Source organism: Lampetra fluviatilis, chromosome 25, assembly GCF_964198595.1.
Source record: "Lampetra fluviatilis chromosome 25, kcLamFluv1.1, whole genome shotgun sequence".
In the NCBI taxonomy this organism is placed as follows: Eukaryota; Metazoa; Chordata; class Hyperoartia; order Petromyzontiformes; family Petromyzontidae; genus Lampetra; species Lampetra fluviatilis.
The window spans coordinates 9,767,943-9,791,254 of NC_136299.1; the positions used below are offsets into that span (position 1 = coordinate 9,767,943).

Consider the following 23,312-nt stretch of genomic DNA (forward strand, 5'->3'; position numbering starts at 1 on the left):
TGCAAAAGAATTTCAACATTTTTCTATAACGCTGCGTGGACTTAAAAGAAAAAAATATATAATGGGTGACGTTTCGGGCAATGGCCCTTCCTAACAGCACGCAAAATGTGTTGAGTTTTTTTTATTTTTACATTGATGTTAGATCACCCCATATATTGTCGATCGTCAATGACCAGTAGTTGTTTTAGAAGTGGAAACGATTTAAGCACAAATGTGATTTGAAAATCGCCGCGACGCAGTGAACGTTTCACGCCATTCTCCGCTTTCATAGTCAACGTATTATTGACGATTGTTACTTACAGTAACTCTCTTAATAGTGACAGAGGCAATTTGAAACAACTTAAAGAAGTCTGGCTCCACTGCGTTGCACGTGTTTTGAAACTCACGTGCTGCTCTTCTCCGTCACTTTCCTCTGATTGGCGTCCCTGACGACTGCCCTCTTCTCCGATTGGCTCGGCGTTGTTCCCACGGTAACCGGCTTGGCCTGGCTGCGATTGGCCGCCGGGTTGCTATTGGATCGCGGCCGCCCGGGGTTCTCTGTCGGGGGTAGATAAAGGGGATAGAGGGGATTAGAGGGGCGATTCAGTCGACACATTATTTTTCAACGACACGCTGTCCGAGCGATGAGCGACAAATCCGGCGGCTTTCTATAGACGAGGACGTGATGCAGATTTCGGGGGATACCAGGCGTGTACTCGGGTTCCTCTATATCCCTCGCCTGGTGCGCAGGAGGTCGGGTGCTCGATCCCGACCCTGACGCCTGCTGCTGGATATTTGGAGTTTGCGGTGTCTCTCTCTCCCCGTGGTAGCGTGGATTTTTTTCTCCGGGTCCTCCGGTTTTTCGCTCCACATTTTGAAGCATGCGTTTAGGCTATTTAGATTATTTTGCTGCTATAAATATCCAAATGATCGGCCACTTTGTTGAGCCTTCATTTGTGGCCAAGTCGCTTCTGAAAAATAAGTTGATACCTCAGTGGGTTTTGCCTAAGTAGGATGGTTTAGTTTTATTTGTACAGTAAAACCGTGGATTGTGAGTAACTTGGTCTGCGAGTGTTTTGCAAGACGAGCACATTTTTTAAATAAATTTGAATTTGATAAACGAGCGAGGTCTTGCAATACGAGTAGTACGTGTATACGCTTTGTCTGCCGAGCGTCACGTGATCACAACTGATGTACGAGTGCTTTGGTATACGAGTGCTTTGGATTACAAATACGTTTCCGGAACGAATTATGCTCGCAATCCAAGGTTTTACTGTATGTGTTTCGATGATTGTTTTACCTTGTACTTTGCACGACTTATATTGTTGCAATGTTTGTTGTAACGTTCTCACCCGCCCCCTACTGGACATCTGTGAAAAAGAGCTTTACAGCTCATCGGATTCTTCCAGCATAAATAAAATATTCTGATTCTGTAACAGTCGACTTGCGTTCAACAGCGAACCGTCTCGTGACATTTATGATGACTTTAGAAGGTTCATTGAGGAGGAATGTGCAGCGACTACTTCACATTCTTTGACCGAGTTTAGGGAGTTTGCAGCACGGCACCGTCGTGTCTGTGAACGTTGCACCTGTTAACGGAGGGAAGAGGCTGGGCACCTGACTCCGCCCGCCGATCACCGGCGAATGGGCACTCCCGATGGAGCCAATGGAGCTCTTCCTACAGACCAATCGGGAGGGAGGTGACAAGGTCGGGCATCGTCACAGTTTTATATCGGTCAAAAAACGGCTCGCGCTCGCTCCATGATCCACGTGCTTCTCACCCTGCGAAAGCCTCATGTCTTGCGATGCAATGACCCATCTAGCTCCTGCACACGAGCCGATTTCATTGCTCCATCTCCGCGCTCTTGAGCGTGTTTCCCTCCTTTGGCTTGCACTGGCATTAGTCTCAACCAGCCGCCATCATCCCTGATAGTCGTGATGCGTCGTGCCCAAGCTTGTTATCTCAACGGTCAATATAATTATTCGCCTGACCTGTTGTTATTGCCATTAGAAATCCATAAAAAAATATCTGCGACGCACATCTGATTATCTGCTAATCGTTCCCAAATCTTCCAGCTTGAATGGAATGAATACATCTCACTAACGAGTTGTATTATGTTGGCCCATTACCAGGGGTCGGCAAACCAAAGTAACAAGAAGAGCCATTTGCTTCGAATTTTGGAAGAAAAAACCCCTAAATATTGTACTGCGCGGTGAATACGAGACGGCGCTGGTCCTTCATAAATAAAAAACGTCATGAAGCAGTCCCTGAAGAGCCACCGCACGCGGCTCCGAAGCTGCAGGTTGCCCGACACGATCAATCTTGGTGGAGCCTTTCCCTCCATGGGCCCATCGCCCCGTGTGGAACGCCACGATGCCTCGTGCAATCGAGACAAAACGACTGCCGATTCGTGAATCAGATTTTTGCCCCTTAATAATTGTGACACACGTGGTTGGTTGGGTAGTCGGGTCGGGCGGGGTTCAGGAGGTCGACCCGTAACCGCTCCCCAGCGCCACACCCTCTCGGCGCCCCCCCCACCCCACCTGCTGCCCTTGACCGGTGGGGCCGGCGTTGGTGCCACCGGTTGCGCCGGGGCCTGCATGCTGAGCGAGTTGCTGCGGGACAGCTTGCCGATCTTCCTCGCCTCCTGCGCCGCTCCTGGAGGAGGGGATTGAAAATAAGACGACGAGTAATCGTGGCGTTGAGCTGCCACCGCTGAGATTCACCCGCCCCCTGTCCCCGGCTGGAATCCCGGGTTTCGACCGCCAAGTGACTTACACCGGGTTCTCAAGCGTAGCGGAGTTTATAGATCTCGGCCCGATCACCAATGATTGGGCTAAAAACACCATAGTTCGGAACGTGGAGTGAGGAACTCTGTTGCTCACCGAGGGCCAAAGATAACTTTTATAAAAACCTGCGGCAGGGGCGGCACTCATGAACCCAGGCCCCAGTCACCTCTCGTCACTTTCAACAACACGCCCACGTGGGCTTCTCAGATCGAGACGCTCGCAGCGATGGATACATTCCGAGTGCGGGCCGGTAGGCCTCGTGTGGTCCGTCCGCAATGCTGTAGGCGTCTCACCACTCGTTTAGATGCCCTCTGAATGAATCCACGCCCGTGTTGGGATTGTGATGCTAAAGGTCACGAAGCCTCGGCGAGGCCGTGGACGGCCGTGACCTCGCGCTGCTGACATCTCACCTTTCTTCTTGTCTCCCTTGGGCTTCTGTTGGCTGCACTTGCTATCCGCGTGCTGCTTCTCCCTCTCACGCTGCTCCTGCAGCAAACAACAACAAGGGAGACGTCGACAGTAAATGCACATTTATTAATTTAGTTAAAAGTGCGTTGTCTTCTTCCCCCCCGCCCGCCACCCCCATTCTGTTCTTGAATGTGCTCTCGGCATTATATCACGTGATGAAGAATCCGTTAGGAACTCCCAAAGAGCAGCGTAACACCCCGTGTTAGAGAACAGTCCGCGGAAGTGTTTATAATCGAACTACTTCTGAGCGCCCGTCAAGAGACCTTTATCCACTCTATAGGACAGCACCTTCTCTTCCGCCTTGCTACACAGTAATGTTCATCGCATGCCAGTCAAGCCGATATTTTTTTTTTAATGAAAGTTGGACTATCGGCACATTAAGTGCACTAAATGACATTAGGTTTGATTTCCACTTAAGTTTTTGCCAAAGTTTCATTTTTTTGGGGGATTTTTAAACATTTCTTTGACTTTCACAAACATTGCTCTCGTTGGCAGAGCGGGTGGGGAAGTGCTGCCCCCTACAGCAGGGAACACAAGGCACTGAGAAGGGACCTCAGAGGTAGCTCTATGATATCCGCTTTCGTGGGCCGTTCACTAACACGAAGGGTTGCGCAATCGTGTTAACACCGGGGGGATATTTCAGGGATTCATCTTCTTGGTTCTTCTCGACAGACCTGCTCTTCACCTGAGGACGGCTGCTTGCGTTGTGGCCTGAAACGTCGTGAGAATTATTTTATTATGTTTTATTTTTATTATTTTATTATTTCCATTCTACGTGACTTTACCGAAAGAACCAAGAAGAACTGGGGGGGATAAAAACAGTTGAAAAAGGATCACAATTGTGAGACAGACAACTTCTTACAGCGTGACAGAACCCCTTACCTCCATCAACAGGTTCTCATCCTGCTCCCTCTGCTCATCGATGAGGTCATCCTCGCACGGCTTCCGGTGCAACTTGCAACGGTAAACGCAAGAAAGCAGAAGCACAAAAAACATTCCTCGCACAGGGACACAAGACAACCGAACCGGCACGCAGCTCTCCGCCAGTAGCCACACCCCGGGGCTGTGCATCCCGGGCTGCCCTGCGCCGGTTTGAATCTTCGTGAGCGAGAAAATAACGTTGATGATAATGTGAAGTCGCGATGAGCATGGTGCGCGACAGGGTGTTGAGGAGGTGCACCACCTCGGCTGCCCTGTCGTGTTGCTCTCTTCCCTCTCCCAATTCATCCTCGTTGCTATTAACTCTTTACAGCGAGAGATGCTTTCATTTTGCATGTGTGTAAATTGTCAAATGAAAACTGTGGCCTTCGCTAGAGGCCCGACAGCAATTTAGCTGCCTCACTTTTCCCATCTTGTTCTCAAGAGATTCTGACCGCACTCTGCATGATACGTAACGGTGTCCGTCCGTGTCTCACCGAGTCGACTGCCACTTCTATGCGGTCGAGGGCCAACACCGCCTGGTGACACGGAACCAAAGACAAACACATCGATACCGTTTCAAATACAGGTCCATCACGTGTCATCCGTCTCAACGAAACGCTCTCACCACGTCTCTCTCAGTGCCTCCGTCACATCATGCCTTGTCCACCAAGTCTCCTACGACTCCTACTTTGTTTTTACAGGTAAGGCCCACTGAGCTACATAGCTCTTTTTCAGAAGCTGCATGGCTATCACAAATGATAGCTCAACGAAGTGGCTTATCATCGTGTGGAAATTGATATCGGCCAAATACTCGGATTGCATGTTGATTCTAAATGTGGAGGGAAAAACCGGAGGACCCGGAGAAAAATCGACGCGACCACGGGGAGAACATGCAAACTCCAAATATACAGGCGACACGCTCAGTATCGAACCCACGACATCCTGTATACCAGGCGAGGGAGTTAACATCTCGCCACCCACCGTGGCCCGTTCATTCGGCTGGCGGAGAGTCCTGGCAACTCGTGGTGTAGCCAGGAAGTGCCCTCCGCTGGGTCACTGCATGGTTTACGATCGTGGCTCATGTCTCACATTTGTCCGAGAATGCTAGGCCATCACCTTGCGACACGACCTCACGTTGGCCTCACCTTGCGCACGGCGGCCAGGGCGTCGGCGTCGCGCTCCTGCGAGAGCGAGCGCCGGATCGCCGCCTCCAGCTGCTGCTGCAGATCGTGGTCCCCGGGCAGGCGGAGCAGGGCCTTGAGGCGCGGCAGCAGCGAGCACAGCCGCATCCTGGGGTTGGGCACAGCGGTTGGGGGTCTTGCATTTTTTGTTGTTGTTGTTGCAAGGAATAAATATGATGAAAAAAGCGCCGATAGCGAGAATAGCACCTATGAAGTGCCGGCCACGGCACACGAGGAGGTGGGTGGCCGGCACCACGCGCAGTAGCCTTAGTCTCCCCAGTGGTGATGTCTACACACCGCACCGGGTACTCATTCGAGGTTGAGTCGACTTAGGTTTGGCCCAGGTGCGGTTCAGATAATTGGCCTTGAGCGGGAATTGAACGCAAGGAATAAAAACGACGATGAAAACGTTTGTTTAACGAGCACCTTGATGCACGCAAGTGCAAATTGGCAGCCTTTTGGATTCGCGCACCCTTGCACGGCGACTGCCTATGAAGCCCGATGGTTTGGGAGTCACACCGTTCCTGCGTAAAGAGCTCTGCCTCGAAATCCGTTGCACGTGCGCGGTAAACATGTAAACCAGGGGTATGCAGCCTCTGTGGTTTTTACCGGACCGCCAGCGCCAGTGGCAGTGTCCAACAGCGCGGTATCAAACGGAGCGGCGCAGCTCGGTACGGCCGTGGTGCCCCCCGTGCCTTGTGCCGTGACAGGCCATGCCGGGCCCTCCAGCCCGCCTGACCCACCTGACGTTGGCCACGGGGTCACAGGTGAGCGCCATGGCGTGCGTGAAGAAGGCGCGCTTCACGAAGGCGCGGGAGAAGTGCTCCATCAGGTACCCGCACGCGTCCAGGAACAGGACACGGCGGCGAAAACTACGCGCCCTGCACAGCTCTGCACGCGCGGATGCACACGCACGCGGACACACACACACACACACGCACGCGGACACACACACACACACACGCGGCAGTATGAATTCAGTCAGCACTTTTCATCTTGTGGTCTTGAGGTCCTTGTTCTAGGCCTCCAAGCTCTGGCTTGGCCTCCCACGTGGCTCGGCTCAGGCTTACAAAGATGCTCGAGCGGCTCAGCCGTGGCCTTGCGGCTCAGGCTCAGCTCCTGGAAATCTTGAGCTTTGGCCGGGCACCATGCTCAGAGCTGGCTCAAGTTGAGCGCATGGCTTCTGAGCCACTTGAAACTGAGCCAAGCCTGAGCAGTGACGAAGAATGGAGGGAGGCCTCAGAGTGGTCGGCGACAACCTGTGGAATTTGAGTGAAGTCCGTGGATTTCATATCGTGGTTCTCTTTATCTTATTCTCGTGTCCTGTACGTTTGTACAGTATGTTGAACTTCTTTTGCACCGTACGTAGCCTCCCGTGCTGATCGGAGGTGCCACCAGCGTCTCGTCGACTGAGGAGGTCAAACATTTAATCCACTCAATCACCCCCTACCCCAAAATACAATTAGGTCGGCCAATCAGCAAACTCTTTAGATAATTATATAGAACCAATTACCATATGTTTGATCTTCCTTCATGCACTGCAGTCTCCAATCATGTTAGTCATCTTAGAAGTTGTCGTTGGCTTCACACTGACCGCTGCGGTCGTCACTAGCCATTGACATAGGCCCTGTCTACAGGGCTGTCCGGCATGAGTTTAAAACTTCCGCGCGCCGCCTGCAACACTCGACAGCCACGCTGCCGCCCCGCTGGCACCGACGGAGCGGGAGAGGGAGGAGCGGGAGAGGGAGGTGGCGGGAGAGGGAGGTGGCGGCGCCACGCTGCACTCACGCGCCACGAGCTTGTCGCACATCTCCTGCCGCTGCTCGTGCCGCCGGTTGTGTCGGATGAGCGTGCACAGCGTCCGCACCGCCGCCTGCTGCACAGGAAGCACTCGCTGCAGGGGGGGGGGAGGGGCGGGGCACGGGGTGGGGGTGTGTGACACCGCGCGGGTTAGGCCCTCGTCTATATCACTGCCTTGGTGGGTTCACGTCCACGTTCGGGTGAAGACGCGATCGATAAAAGCGCAGCTCTTCATCGTCAGCCACGCTCTATCCACTGCACTTCTTTTGGAAATGTGGCCCAAGATATGTCGGTTACCTAAACCCCCCAATGAGAGCCCAGTCCTGTAAACATGCCATCATCACGTGCACCCACCATGGATACCGAATGGAGTTTGCTGATAAGGACAAAACATGCTGCTTCTCACGGCGACTATTTTAGCGTTTTGCAATGCCATCACCTTCATCAGCCACGATCATAGCGCTAATAGGCGAAAGCCTGCCCAAGTCTTCACCATCTCCCGCGACACTGCGATGCGTGAATCCATCTGGCTCCACGAGCTCATCTCATCGCTCCATCTCCACGGTGGATGTACACTCGGGTGCTTTGGCTGCGACTCCATCATTGGCCTTGACTGCCACCCATCGTGCTTATAACTCGAGTCAAAAGATTACAAACTCGTTTTTTATATTTTGGCCCCCAAATATGTGAGGTCGATGATTGGTTTCATTCATGAATGCATTCCAAGATGTTCAAATTAATCCGAAAAAGAAACTAACCCTAGATACGAAACTTTAACTTCTTTTTATTTCACATTGGTTCTAAAACATGACGTCACATAAAGTGACGTCACTATCGCGACATCGCCCACCAAAAGTGATGTCACGTGGCATCGGTTAACACCATTCTGATAGCACAAAGACCGTGTTCTTTCGGCACATGTCTATTGAGGGAAAATCGAAAAAACCCCAAAAACTACACAAAACCGTCCTCATCAAAAACAAAAAAATCCTAGATCTAAATAAAAAAAAAATACAAATTTCATCTCATCGTTCAGTCTCCGCGGGCGGTCGCGCTCCCGGGCCGCACACCCCGCTCTCCGGGTGGAGTGGGCGCGCGGCGCGGGATGCACGTACACGTACGTGCGTGTCGATGATGCGGAAGGCCACGGGCACGAACTTGTAGTACAGCTGGTCGCTGGACAGCACGGCGGGGAGACCGGCGAGGCTCGCCACGAGCCGCTCGTGCAGGCGCCACTTGAGCGAAGCACCGGCGCGTGCCTCCGCCGCCAGCAGCGCCGCGATGAGCTCCGACGCCGGTGGAGCCTGCCCGGGACCCGGCAGCCATTAAACCGCCACAGCGTCAGTTAAACCGGTGAAACGTCAGTTAAACCGCCGCAGCGTCGGTTAAACCGGTGAAACGTCAGTTAAACCGCCGCAGCGTCGGTTAAACCGGTGAAACGTCAGTTAAACCGCCGCAGCGTCGGTTAAACCGGTGAAACGTCAGTTAAACCGCCGCAGCGTCGGTTAAACCGGTGAAACGTCAGTTAAACCGCCGCAGCGTCGGTTAAACCGGTGAAACGTCAGTTAAACCGCCGCAGCGTCGGTTAAACCGGTGAAACGTCAGTTAAACCGCCAAAGCGTCGGTTAAACCGGTGAAACGTCAGTTAAACCGCCACAGCGTCGGTTAAACCGGTGAAACGTCAGTTAAACCGCCGCAGCGTCGGTTAAACCGGTGAAACGTCAGTTAAACCGCCACAGCGTCGGTTAAACCGGTGAAACGTCAGTTAAACCGCCGCAGCGTCGGTTAAACCGGTGAAACGTCAGTTAAACCGCCACAGCGTCGGTTAAACCGGTGAAACGTCAGTTAAACCGCCGCAGCATCGGTTAAACCGGTGAAACGTCAGTTAAACTGCCGCAGCGTCGGTGAATCCGGTGCAGCGTCGGTATGAGGGAACACATTTTTTTATAACTCGGATGCGAATTTGATATAACGCGATTGAGTGAACAGAACTACGCTGAACGAGTAGGAGTAAGCGGTTGTGCGACTGCCTCGGCGTAGCATCGCACACGGAAGGATGCTGCTGGATGCTTCTAGATGTAACCAACGTGCCTCCAGTCTTTGTTCAGCCTGCGTATGCATCTCACGTGTAATCATGGACCGTGCTTTACCCTGCATTATGTATAATTCATTACAACGCGATTATTATTACCGAGCGTTTTAGGAGAACAGACCGCATATTGCAGCTTCTTTGACGTCTGTAAGTGGCAGAGCGATAGAAGCACGCGCAGAGCCAAGCGCTCACCTTGTTGTCGTGGCTGCCCGTCCGTCGCGCGAGCAGCAGCACCTCCGTCAGGTTGTCCACGAGGGCGTCCAGCACCTGTGGGGGAACCGCAGCGGCCGAGGTCAATGGGCGCGACCCCCGCGCGACCCCCGCGCGACCCCCGCGCGACCCCCGCGCGACCCCCGCGCGACCCCCGCGCGACCCCCGCGCGACCCCCGCGCGACCCCCGCGCGACCCCCGCGCGACCCCCGCGCGACCCCCGCGCGACCCCCGCGCGACCCCCGCGCGACCCCCGCGCGACCCCCGCGCGACCCCCGCGCGACCCCCGCGCGACCCCCGCGCGACCCCCGCGCGACCCCCGCGCGACCCCCGCGCGACCCCCGCGCGACCCCCGCACGAGCGCGCTTTGTTATCCAAATGCACGGCGGGCACCTTCCACCTTCTGTATACAGAAGGTGGAAGGTGCGCCAGTGTTCACGCAACTGTTGCCTTTCATTGTTGTTACTGTACCAGGTAAGGCCCACTGAGCTATGTCGCTCTTTCTCAGAAGCGACCTGGCCACAAATGACAGCTCAGCGAAGTGGCTTATCATCGTGTGGACAATTATAGCAGCCAAATACTCTGATCGCACGTTAATTCTGAATGTGGAGGGAAAAACTGGAGGATCCGGAAGAAAAATCCCAGCGACCATGGGGAGAGAGACATGCAAACTCCAAATACACAGGCATCGTCAGGGTCAGAATCAAACCCACGACCTCCTGCATATCAGGCGAGGGAGTTAACATCTCGCCACCGCAAGGCATACGAAGAGTGGTGTACGCGAGCGTTTCCCCGAGCGACGCACCTGCAAGGACTCGTCCTGCAGCAGTGACAGCAGCTCCTTGTGAATGAGGTGGACTTTGGGGGCCAGAAGCTTCGCCACCTGAAAAATTGAACGGCATCATAACGACAATTCACGATGATGGACAGGGTGCTTCAAAAAAATGTGAACACTTCTGAAAATTTTAAACAATGTGCCTGGAGACCACCTGGAAAAGATTTCAGGCACGTGTTGACAATGACGGTGAACAAGTGGAAACTCTTTGACTATTTGAAGCTATTAACAAACATTTATTATCACGTTACAGTGTATTATCCGTTCTTTTCCCATTAGAAGCGATAGTCCCACGTAAGTGTTAACATTTTTTTGAAGCACCCTGCATATCCATTATTGCACTGCCACAGCGGTGGTAATGGTTGGCCATCACTGGACCTGCAATCCAGAGGTCGCCAGGTCGGCTCGTTCTCCCGACGTGGCAATTTCAACAATGGGGCAACGTTTATAAAATCACCTCCCCCGCCACCTTTGTCCACCCAGCAGTGCAACCAGGTGCAACCACGGTGAGTCGATCGGTCGGCCGGGGTGAGGTGGGGTAAAGAGTGGGCTCTCCCACCGCTTCAAACAAGTCTGGCCGTCATGGAAGAAAGACCACGGGCAAGATGCCCTCCCGAGGGGCTCCCTCGATTGTGAGCCGCTTCTTCCAGCAGCAGTGGTGTAAGCGAGCGATTGCTGCGCCGTATTCTCCAGATTAAAAGAGGCACTCCTTTCCCCTGTATTTTAAAGCAAAGGTGCGTGTGTGTGCGTGTGTGCGCGAACAGATTTTGTATAACTTCACTGACACCGGGGCACACGTTTGTGGTGCATCGAACCTTCCGGAGCGGTCTCATAACCGCGGAGAATGCGGTAAAAATGCCACTACTTCTCCGGCACGATTTCCCCCGGAAAACATCGCCCCCAAAACCGTCGCCGCGAGTAACTTTTGCCAAAAAGCGCGGCCAGTCTCCTTGCCACGGTCCCCAAATAAGCTTCCTTGGCCCGTGGCTCCCGCTGAGCGGAGGCCTCTGCATGTGCGCGTGCTCATGAGATGCGTGCTCATGAGACGCGTGCTTATGAGACGCGTGCTCATGAGACGCGTGCACATGAGACGCGTGCTCATGAGACGGGTGCTCATGAGACGGGTGCACTGACCTCGAGGAGGCTGCTGGCCACGGTCGCCCGCACGCCGGCGTCGCGGTCGTGGCACATGGCGGTGAAGGCGGCCCGCAGCCGGCTAGGAAAGTTCTCCGGTTGGGCGAACTGCACCATGGCCTGCACACACACACACACAAAACAAAGATCCCCCCCCGCCCCGCCGTGTAACCTTGAACAGGGTGTCAGGGCGGCTGCTCTTTGCGAGTGGCACCTGTGAAGTCCGCGCACGATACGGCACGAGGGGGTGGGTGGCCAGCGCCACCGCCGGCCGCCTTTGTCTCCCCCCAGTGCTGATGTATAACACACCATGCCCTGTACTCATTTATGGCTGAGTCGACCTACAGGAGGCCCAGGACCGGTGGGAATATTCGCCTCTGTTAATGATCACGAACGGAAACGTAACTCGGGTTTGCCAGGTTCGTAGCGCTGTGCACTGACTTATACGTATGCAAATGAACATTTAATCTCGTTTCTTGAAATCGGTGTTCCGTCATGAGACAATTTATTAATTCGGAACTTTTGCAGAACCGTGCAACCTTCTTCGTGGGACAGCGGTCGATAGAAGCGGCTATCTCAGCGTTCCATCTGGATTCTCTTAAAGTCACCTCTGACCCACACTCTAAGGGATGGATATCAAATGGATATGAGATGGAAACACAGAAATGATAGAGAGACACATACAAAGACACAGAGATGGCGGCAATGACAAAGAGATGCAGACACTAAAAGAGACAATCTAGGTAGACTACATGGGGGGATCTTTGACTTTATCTATGATCGCTTGTATGGGTGCGTAGGTGCGTGGGTGCATGTATGGGTGTGTGGGTGCATGTGCGGGTGCATGCGTGGGTACGTGCGTGCATGCGTGAGTGCGCGGGCGGACGCGTGTGTGCGTACGTACGGGCAGGTTGTACGCGCAATGTCTACGGCACTCCACTTGTCGCGCCGATCGCTCGCCGCTGGCACCCGGCGCCAGCTGCTGCTGCGCCACCCCCATGTAGACATCGGCATCGCGACGCGGCCCCTCCGTGCCGGGGCTGCCACCGTGGCCGTTGCCGTTCTCCATGGCGGCGCCGGCGCGGCTCAGCCGGCAGTAGTGCTCCAGCAACGACCAGCGCTGCTCCTCGCTCAGTGTGGCTGCATTGGTGGCGGAGGTTGGGGGGGGCGGGGGGGAGCCAGAGGGGAGATGGGGGGGGAGAGAGAGGATCTACGACCGGTCTCCTAGCGATCGCGAGCTCAGATCGCGGGAAACGCGCCGCCCTGCTTGACGGTGCGATCAGATCAAACTCATTTGCGGGAAGAATGCTCTACGGTGATGATGATGATGAGGACGATGTTGTGATGACCGTGATAATGGTGCTAATGATGAGGGTGATTTTCGTGATAATAACGATGATGGGGATGAGGACGATTATAATGGTGGTGATGGTGATCGTGATGATCACAATAACAATGCTGAATATGCTGCTGATGATGATGATGCTGCTGATGTTGTTACCGGAGAGGCTGTGGCAAAGGCGGCCGAAGTTGAGGGCGAGGCTGGGCATGGAGTTCTCGTCTCCGGCGAGCGCCCGCTCACAAAACCCCTCGACCAGCGGCACCACCGTGTGCCGGCACGTCGCTACGTCACACACACGTCATCATCAACATCATCATCAACATCGTCAACATCATCATCAATATCGTCAACATCATCATGGTCACCATTGTGTGCCGCACGTCGCTACGTCACACACACGTCATCATCAACATCATCATCAACATCGTCAACATCATCATCAACATCATCAACATCATCATCAACATCATCAACATCGTCAACACCACCGTCATCAACATCCACATCATCATGGTCACCACCGTGTACCGGCACGTCGCTACGTCACCCACACGTCATCATCAACATCGTCAACACCACCGTCATCAACAACATCAACATCATCATGGTCACCATCGTGTGCCAGCATGTTGCAACGTCGCCCACACGTCATCAACATCATCATCAACATCATCAACATCATCAAAATCATCATCAACATCATTAACATCATCATGGTCACCATCGTGTGCCGGATTGTCGCTACATCACCCGCACATCACAACATCATCATTGTCATCAACGTCAAAACATCATTATCATGGGAGGGGGGAGGGGGGTCCAGGTGGAGTGAAGGGGGGAGGCAGAGCAGTGGAGCTAGAAGGAGGGGTCTAGTGGTTTTGGGGGTCGGGGTGGCTTGAGGAATGGGTGCAGGGTGGTGCAGTGGGGGGAGGGGGGGGGGGGGGGTGGGGGGGTTCAGGGGCAGGCGCTGCACCCACCAGAGTCCAGCATGGCGATGGCGTTGGTGAGCGTCTCCAGCGCCGCCGTGCGTACCCCCCCCTCCTCGTCCGCCGCCAGCTCCAGCAGCTCCGGCAGCACCGCCACGCGCGTCTGCTCCAGCCTGGTGTCGTCGCACACCCGCGGTTACGCGTGAGGCGCATCTATGTATGCACGTTGAACTTCCTTCGCACCGTACGTAGCCAGCCGTGCAAGTCAGAGGTGCGGGGGAAGGACAACAAACTAAACACAAAAAAGCACGTGCGCGCGCATGCGCGTGTACGAGACCCGTGCATGCGCGCGTACGAGACCCGTGCATGCGCGCGTACGAGACCCGTGCATGCGTGTGTACGAGACCCGTGCATGCGTGTGTACGAGACCCGTGCGTGCGCGCGTACGAGAGCCGTGCATGCGCGCGTACGAGACCCGTGCATGCGTGTGTACGAGACCCGTGCTTGCGCGCGTACGAGACCCGTGCATGCGCGCGTACCCCAGGCCACGGGCGACGCTCTCCAGCTGGCGGCACATGGTGGCGCGCACCTCCAGCTCCACGTCCTGGCACAGCGCCCGCACCAGCGGCAGCACCTCCTTGCCGATCCTGCACCGCGTCCATCGCCGGATGGGGGGAGGGGGGGTGTTAAACGGGCCCAACCGGGCGGCTCTCACAGTGATGGCGATGATGTTGTGAACCGTAAACAAAGAAACTAGATTTCAATCTAAATGATGATTTAAAGGTGTATATCTCTAGTGGCTTGCTAATATCGGAAGGAAGAGCATTCCAGAGGGCCGCAGATGCGCATCCGAAAGCACGTGATGCAGTGACCGTCTCTGGTCGATGGCGAGCCACAAAGACTCAATACTGCCCAAAGACCCAACACTGCTCATAGACTCAACACTACCCATAGACTCAACACTGCCCAGGGCCGCAGAAGCGCATCCGAAAGCGGGCGATGCGGGGACCGTCTTTGTTCGATGGTCAGCCAAAAGGCCGCCGCGCACCATGGCCCTTGAAAGGCCAAGTACACAACAACAATAACAACAACAATAACAACAACAACAATAGCGGACGACGTTTCGGGGGGGGCCACGACCCTTCCCGTGGCACGTGAACGGAGAGGCCCAAAACCGAACGGGTTGTCGCGACGACGCGCACGATGGCTGCGGGGTCTGCGCCGCCGCTCACGTGTAGGCGTCGAACTTGGTGGCGATCTTGCCGAGGATCTTGCAGCAGACGATCCGCGACGGCACAGCCTGCGACAGCTGCCCCTTGGCGGTGGCGATGCCCAGCACCTTGCGGGAGATCGGCCCAGAGCAGACGTGGGGTTACAATCGAGTTCACCGTGGCAGAGGTGATGACAGCAACGAACGTCCATTCTCTATCCGCTGCTCGGCTAGGGCCTTAGCCTGTCGAAAGCGTCGGCTTTCACCATTGCCCTGATTACGTTTTTGATCTGTTGTCGTCACTATCATCATCATGGTCATTGGCCATGGTCTATCCACTGCTGCGTGAAAGCCTCCCCCATCATCTCCCTTCTTTGCTCCGATTTATACTTGTCATTACGTCGTTAACATCGTTGTCATTATTATCAGCGTGATTAATTTTATGATCATTACCATCATCATCAGCCATGGTCTATCCACTGCTGAGTGAAGGCCTCTCCTTGTTTAAATTGTCATCTGTCTGCTTTGTGCTGATTAAATGTATTATTATTACCATCATCGCTACTTGTCGGGTATTTATTGGCTGACCAGGCTCAACTATATAAGCCGTGCATACACGTGAGTTGCGTAACGCTCTCCAACGTGTATTTGTCCTCGACGGCATTTTTTAATTACTCCTTTCCCGTTCTGAGACGTCTGCAAGTTGCAGGGTTCACCTCTGAATCTCGGAACGCGCAAACGGCTCAGCGTTGATATTATTTAGAAAGGTGCAGCGCCGTTGTTCTTAAAGACATTGCACTCACCGTAGCGACACGACCGCACTCTATGATAGCTGGCGCCATAATGTGCCACATGCCCTCCAGCATGGACTTGTGGGAGCCTCGGTATCGATAAAGTTATTTTATTTTAGTTTTTCTCTTACGGTCTCGTTTTGATGATGTACACGTACGTCATCGGAACAGAATCGTAAGAAAAACTGATGACGTACACGTATGTCATCGCACGTCATCGAAACGGAAAAGGGTTAATCATCATGGTAGCGCTCATGGCAGGCACGCAGGGAGCCATACATAGGCCCCGATGAAACCACAGCGCTCGGATAGTAGCTCTACCCAGGAAGGCACACCCCGACCGGCAGGCCGTGGATCCTTTTAGCTCCGGTTCCAGTTCCGGACACCCCTTTTGATGAATGTATCCAGATTCCAATCGGGGTAAAGTCTCATTATTGGATCCCATTTACCAGAGTTATTTTGCCCCCCCCTATTGCAGATGGCCGGATGGACGGACAGACAAGAGCCGATGTGTAACCCCGCTTTCAGCCTCGCGTAAAAAACAACGCCGAACGTCACTTTTTAAAAATTCACCTCTCTCTTCACGAGGTCCTTGGGCATGATCTCGATGGCCGAGAGCAGCGTCTGTAGCCAGGCGTTGGCAACCGCTGCCGGGAAAAAACACACAGACGCCGACGGAACGGATCTACGTCATTCACACAACATCGCGGCCAAAGCACACCGGACGTGTAGCATCCTACGCCAGGCTATTTCCACTGCTGGATGAAGGCCTGCCCCCATGTTGACAAGCAGTTCAAGAAAACGCTGTGCAGCTGTAATCCGGTATGTCGCCGAAAGACGGCATCAGAGACCGATCTGTCAGCGAACCGTAAATATGATTTGACAAGCTGGTCTCTCACTTGATACAGCTATCGTGCTGTGACGGTTCCACCTGAAGACGGAAGCTTGTGTTGCCTCCAAAACGTCGTGATTTTTATTTAATTTTTATTTTACTTTTATTAATTTTAATTTTTTACCTACGTGACTTTACCGAAAAAACCTAAGAATATGGTCTGAACGAACTCATCAGTGACAAGTATGTCAGTCTGTTGTCTACAGGGACCATCAACTCACGACACTCATGAAGCCGGCTCAATCACAGTCAAGCGATGGAGCCCGGATTCCCAATTCCGTACCTCAGCGGTGCCAGCTCAACACTCCTGACGTGACCATTATGAAGCCCCCCTCCAAGCCCCCTTGCTCGTCTCATCCCAGGCCAGGATTAGTACTTCCCATCACCCTCGTGCAACCCTGCCACTCTACCCACAGACCGACATCCTAGCCAGGGCTGTAGCTGGACATTTTGGCTGGGGGGCGAGGTGCCATGCGCGTATGTATGTGTGTATGCAGAACTTATTTCGCGCCGTACGTAGCCAAACATGCTAATCGGAGGTGCGGGGGGGGGGAAGGACAATAAACTAAACACAAAAATTATGTTGGTCCATGTTAGTTCATGTTGAACCATGTTAGTTGGTCCATGTTGGACCATGCACGTACGTTGAACTTCTTTCGCACCGTACGTAGCCAACCGTGCTAATCAGAGGTGCGGGGGAAGGACAACAAACTAAACACAAAATCCCCCCGCTCCCCCGTCCACCCCCCCCCGCCCGTGGCTGCTGCTGCTGCACCGTCATCGCCGCCTCCACCACACGCTGGAGCCACCGGCCCCTTCATTCCCCAACAATTTGGCGGCACTTTAAGGACGGCGCTGCCTTCGGGAGGGCCGGCTGGTAAATGTCCACGTGATGACAAGCCACTTCGTCGGGTGTATCATTTGTGGGGCCAGGCCGCTTTTGAAAAAGACAAGCTGTCCCGCTCTTGTGGCGTTCCCTGGTCTGACACCGGTGGTGAGACGAGGCCATAAAGAAGGCTGCCGTCTCTGGTGTGGACCAATCGGTTTTACGGACATTGCGTAAATATTATTAGAACACGTTTGTTTGCATGTTTTGCCACAAGTACTGTGTGTGGCTCATGCAGACTCGATGCCTTGCAAAACGTATCTGGTGTTTGAACATCTTAAGACCTGTTTCAGTGTCAGGAAGAGTAAACACCGCGACTTTATACCAATAGGTTTTATCCTTTATGGCAATAAAACAGGTGTTAAGATGTTAAAACACCAAACAGAATAAATTTTCAAGGAATCCTGTCTGCAATAACCACGCGGTACTTGTGGTAAACACGCAAACAAAAAACATGCTCTGATAATATTTACATTGTCTTTGAAACCGATTGGTCCACACCAGAGGTCCCATACTAATCATTGCCGGATTATCCAAACAGCAAAAATAAAATATGTTACGGGCCCCACACTTTCAAGGGCCCCGCGCTAAATGCTTTCAAGCTATAAATTCCGGTTCACTCATTCTGCACTTGCTCTATTACTATAGTACTATACTGCCTTCAACTTGTATGAACGACTGGGTGTTTCAGGTTAGCGATTTGTCGTAATATCTGGCTGTATAGCATATAAAAAAATACAATTACTTGACTGTGCAAGTTAAAAATGTGTGTTTTAACATATTTTTTTTTTTATGGCCCCTTAATAACATCACGCTACAGGCCCCGCACTAGCTTAATGCGCGCCGCCGTTGACGCCGTCGAGGCCCCTGGCGCCGGCTGCCTACCGGGGTCGCGGTGCTCCACGTTCATGAGCACGGCGGGGAGGAAGCCCTGCGCGAACACGGCCGGCGTGACGAGGCCCCCGCGCAGCGACGCCAGGAACGACTCCGCCGAGGCCAGCTGCGTCTCGGGCCCAGCAACGTGCAGCACCTCCTGTGTGTGTCCGTGGGGAAGCGGTTAGTACACTGCGCGACGAACCCCGGCGACCCCGAGTTCGATTCCCGCTCACGGCTAACACCAGTGACGATTATCTGAACAGGTCCTGGGCCTCCCCTAGGTCGACTCAGCCTCAAAGAGTACCTTGTGCGGTGTGTAAAAAACATTGCCACTTGGGAGACAAAGGCAGCCGGGCGTGGTGTTGGCCACCCACCCCCACGTGTGCCGTGCCGGCCGTCATAGGCGCTGCTTGCTAACAGCACTTGCCCCAACAGTCTTTAAAGACTATATGGGGGGATCTTTGTCAAACCCGGTGACCATCATCAGTGATGGATATCTGAACCAGCCCTGTGTGCTCCCCTAGGTCGACTGAGGCTTAAATGACTACCAGGTTTGGTGTGCAAATATCGGCATTGGGGAGACAAAGGTGGTCGGGCGTGGTGTTGTGGATCGTGCCGCTATCAGTCACTGCTCCAATAGTCTACATGACTACATTGGGGTTCTTGCCTGCCGTGATGTAATGATTATCACACTGGACTTATGATCAATAGATCGCCAGTTGAAACATTGGCATGTTTTAGAAACTCCCCCGTTCCCCCCCCCCACCCCGATCGCCCCTCTGCCTTCCCCGAGATGTACACGGGTACACACCACAGCCCTGTCATTGCTTGCCCATGCCACGACTAGCGTGAGCTCTAGGGAGCTCCTCTAGAGGGAGGGTGCTTGGCCTACTCTTCCACGTTGGCCAGATGTTATTGGAGGAGGTGGGAGCACCCACACGCAGTGGGGTACAAAGCCAGATCAAGGCAGACGCAGGCCAGGCGGCTTGGGCAACACGAAGCCTGGCAGCGACAAAACGCGAGGCCACGGTGGCGTCGTCCATCACACAGGTTTGGTCAAACCCTCGCCGCATCGCTCGCCTGATCGTGTCAAACCAGGCGAGACTTTATCTCCCTCTCCCTGGGTTCGATCCCGACCCTGACGCCTGCTGTATATTTGGAGTTTGCGTGTCTCTCTCTCTCCCCCGTGGTCACGTAGATTATTCTCCGGCTCCTCTGGTTTTTCCCTACGCATTTAGAATCAGCGTCACGCGTTTAGAGTATTTGGCTGCTATAAATTTCCACACGGGAAGCCACTTCGTTGGCCTATCATTTGTGACAACCAGGTCGCTGTAATCTGGGCCTTCCCTGGTAACATAAAAAAATAAGTTTTAATAGTTTGTTTTGTGTCATCTCCCTGCCCCCCCCCCCATCCTCCCCTCCTCCCCCTTCGTGGTGTTGTTGCTCTCCCGTCCGTGCCTTGGGCCACGCCGGACGCGGCCGGGAGGAGAGACACTCACGCGGACTTTGGGGAGGACTCGCCGGAGCGCTTCGGCTGGACTCCGCTGCAGCAGCTCGGGGAGGCTGCACGCGACGCTGATCCACTGCACATCCTGGCCCGAGCTGAACAGGGGGGGGGGTGGGGGGCGCACGGGGACACATGGGGGGTGGGGGGTGCGGGGGGTGGTGGGGGAGGATTTACGGTCTTGGGTCAGGTCCTGATATGCTCGAGTAGTCACTTACCTACCGGTACGCTCAATAACCTGCCCGCTCACTCACCTCACAATTCACTTATCGGGTCCACCCGCTCACTCATTCACCCACACAGCCACCCCCTTCAGTCATCCTCTCCCTTTCCCAATCACATACCACTCACTCACTCACATCCCGCCCGCCCGCCCACTTGTGAGTTGAATTTGAATGTGCAATTTTATTGATGGACTGTGTGTTGTCTTGGTGTAGTCTGAGACTGTTTTTGCTGTTGTTCTGGTGCTGCCTTGCCCAAGATTGCATTTGGTGTTGGAAAATAGGCAGGCATTGATGCACTTATGCAGTTTGCACTCATATACTTTATTTATTTTTATTTAGTCACTTTCTTAGCTTTCCTATATTTTGCACGGCTACCGTGTGTGTTGTATTGTTTGTTGTTGTAACGTTCTGACCGACCTCTACTGGACAGCTCATCTGATTAGTCCAGTCAAAATAAAGATTCAGATTCTGTTGTTTTTCTCACGCATCAAACAAATGCACTCAAGCTGCCCACGTTCATTTCTGTCTCCATCACCTTCACAGCCTCTGTCCCTCTCACCTGTTCAAACAAATCCCGGCAATGCTGAGCGAATACATCTCGGCAAAAAAAAAGATTCTGGCACACAATGCCTCGGGCCTGGCAAACAGCGACGCCCGGCAAAGTGGCGCCGACTTCTCAAACACCGGGCCCCTCGCCCCTCGCCGGAGCCGTTGCCGTCTTTCCTCGTTTGCCAATCTTTTTTTTGCTCCATTCAAATGCAAATAAAGCCGTTGGACACTGCGCCGCTCGCGAGGCCCACCCCCCCCCCGTGTTAGGAATTGGAGGGAGCCCTCTTAAACCTCCCCACTCGGTGGCCAAAGTGATTTCCGGCTCACGCGCGTGTGTCTACGTATGTTGAACTTCTTTCGTACCGTGCGTCGCCAAACCGTGCTAATCGGAGGTGTTTACAGCCCTGACGCTGGTGGTGAGAAATTCCATGATTCGATGGCTGGAGCGAGTTTCATCCATGGGGCAATCGCTTTTGACTTGGTGCGCCGCGGTGGTAAGACGTTAACTCCCTCGCCCGAGTATACGGGAGGTCGTGGGTTCATGGGTTCGATGCCGACTCTGACACCTGCAGTAAATTTGGAATTTGTGGTGTCTCTCTCCCCGTGGTTGCGTGGATTTTTTTCTCCGGGTCCTCCTGTTTTTCCCTCCACATTTAGAATCAACATCACGCGTTCAAAGTTTCGAGCGTTTGGCTGCTGTAAAAAAAATTCCACATGATAAACCTTACCTGTTAAAATTAAAAAAATTGTTTAGACTTCCCGTACAAAAGTTGTGCTCATTGTATCGACGACCACGGCGGAGGGCATGAGCCGAGCAAACCCCCCACCCGGCCACCCGCCCCAAACCAGAATGCGAGCTCGCAGCCTCACGCTCGCCGTGCCGCCGATGGCGTGTACCCCACAAGCCCTCGCCGCGTTCGTGGCCCGCTTCCACGGCGAGTGGCGGCGCCTCCGTAATTTTCGCTTTTCGCTCGCTCGCTCCGCTCCGTAACCCCCTGTCCGCTCCACGGCGGCGGTGGAGACGCTCGGTGGCGCGCGGCGCGTCGTTGCGACAGCTTTTTGACATTTCGATGAGAGGCGACGTAACGCGCCGGGGACTATTTAATAAAAAGAAACGAATAACAACAACATTCCGCGACGGACGTACGGGGGAGGGGAGGGGGCTGACTGATGTTCCCTCCGCGATAAATGAAGGAAGCGCAAACAACAAAACCAACTTCACCTTCTTGGCACTTGCTCAATATTTATATTAAATTACAACCCTCCCCCACCCTGCAAAAAAAAGCCGAGGACGACGTCGATCACGGGCCAGCGTTTATTTCGTCAAGTCAAGCGTGGCGGAAGAGGCGGCTTTCACTGCCAAGCGTTAAGAATCTCGAGGTCGCACCGACCTTGAGTCATCGAAGTCCAGGAAAGCGCCGTTTTCAATGCATTCTCTGGATGCGCAGCGGATTACCCGGCTGTTGGCGGTAGTGGTGGTGGCGGAGGTCAGTGCGATTCAAAACACCGCTGACCACATTTCGAGCCGAGCGACGTTTAATTCGTCAATCCGTAAAATTCGCGTGTTCGTACCTGTCGACATCCATTCAGATCGTGAACTTGAGATCGCCATGGCAGAGCAAATCGATTCATCGATCAATATCAATTCTTCGGCTCACGATAAATCATGTGCATTAGAATAAATGTGTATATACGTTATACTGTGATGGGTTTCCTTCCGTGAAATCCCTCCAGTAGTTCAGGGGTCAGAGACACTGAGCCGGTACCGCTGAGATCCTGGATTTGTGATTAAACGGGTTCTCAAGTTCCTGGACCAACGTGTGAATCGAGGCTTTGAGAATTCACCTTAAATGCTCGGCAAAAGGCTCCTCAGCGGTGTACGAATGCATTTTGACTTGCAGACGAAGTCGAGTTGTTCGAGGCAAGTGCGGTCATCGTCATCGTCATCATCATCTCCGGCTGGTGCTTGCCCCCTTTGAGGTTCAGAGTGAATCACTGCGAGGCGATTGCGCATTCACCAGAAGCGGTGGAAATTGTTGGTAATAAACGAGGAAGTTAGTGATCGTCGATAATAGATAAGGTGGAACGAAACGGCTTTGGCCATGATGACATCTTGATCTCGAGCCATCTCGTTGCCGAAAACGCCGGGATCGGAGGTGAAGGAGGACGCGTGCAGTGGCTTGCCCGGAGCTCGTAAACACCGCCGTAAAATCATTGCCCCGCTCTTTAAATCCAGCGGTAAAACAACCTCCTGAAGCGGGGCGAGAGGGCGGTAGCTCAGTTACGGGGCGTTGTTTAAACGGGGAGGTGGATGGGGGCCCATAAAAAAAAATCAGGGAGGGGCGGGGGGCACCGCACAGATCAACGTGAACCAAACTTTGCAACGAACGTGAAAACGCTCAACGGAATGAGCTTGTTGCCTGTCGTGCATTTCACCCCCCACCTCTAATGATTAGCACAGTTGGTTACGTATGGTGCGAAAGAAGTTCAACATACAAACATGCAAATACTGCATGTTCAACACACGTGCATACACATCTACATTAGATCCTCGACTCTACCCCCCTGCCCGTGGTGGAGCCACGGGTTAAACAAAGTTGCTCGTGCAGTAGAGCGACGATGATTATCGATCACTGCATGGGTGCATCAAAAGACCATTGCTGTACAGGACTTCACGCGTGGAAAGGTGCAAGAGTGGCGCT

At 53.7% G+C, this 23,312-nt stretch overlaps 1 protein-coding gene across 2 annotated transcripts in view; it reads right to left on the reverse strand.

Annotated features, from left to right (window-relative positions):
- PPP4R4 (protein phosphatase 4 regulatory subunit 4) overlaps nucleotides 1-23,312 on the reverse strand; it is a 60,314-nt gene that overhangs the window by 4,286 nt on the left and 32,716 nt on the right. For both annotated transcript variants that reach the window (XM_078868226.1, XM_078868227.1), the window contains 21 exons: nucleotides 19,833-19,935; nucleotides 18,343-18,490; nucleotides 16,253-16,326; nucleotides 14,911-15,017; nucleotides 14,218-14,325; nucleotides 13,730-13,851; nucleotides 12,912-13,034; nucleotides 12,315-12,550; nucleotides 11,411-11,530; nucleotides 10,247-10,324; nucleotides 9,424-9,498; nucleotides 8,261-8,443; nucleotides 7,128-7,233; nucleotides 6,083-6,230; nucleotides 5,304-5,448; nucleotides 4,653-4,694; nucleotides 4,120-4,191; nucleotides 3,180-3,255; nucleotides 2,524-2,638; nucleotides 1,569-1,657; nucleotides 387-537 (listed from right to left, as the gene is read on the reverse strand). In XM_078868226.1, the coding sequence (XP_078724352.1) occupies nucleotides 387-537; nucleotides 1,569-1,657; nucleotides 2,524-2,638; nucleotides 3,180-3,255; nucleotides 4,120-4,191; nucleotides 4,653-4,694; nucleotides 5,304-5,448; nucleotides 6,083-6,230; nucleotides 7,128-7,233; nucleotides 8,261-8,443; nucleotides 9,424-9,498; nucleotides 10,247-10,324; nucleotides 11,411-11,530; nucleotides 12,315-12,550; nucleotides 12,912-13,034; nucleotides 13,730-13,851; nucleotides 14,218-14,325; nucleotides 14,911-15,017; nucleotides 16,253-16,326; nucleotides 18,343-18,490; nucleotides 19,833-19,935 (2,421 nt within the window). The remainder of the gene's footprint in view (nucleotides 1-386; nucleotides 538-1,568; nucleotides 1,658-2,523; nucleotides 2,639-3,179; nucleotides 3,256-4,119; nucleotides 4,192-4,652; nucleotides 4,695-5,303; nucleotides 5,449-6,082; nucleotides 6,231-7,127; nucleotides 7,234-8,260; nucleotides 8,444-9,423; nucleotides 9,499-10,246; nucleotides 10,325-11,410; nucleotides 11,531-12,314; nucleotides 12,551-12,911; nucleotides 13,035-13,729; nucleotides 13,852-14,217; nucleotides 14,326-14,910; nucleotides 15,018-16,252; nucleotides 16,327-18,342; nucleotides 18,491-19,832; nucleotides 19,936-23,312) is intronic.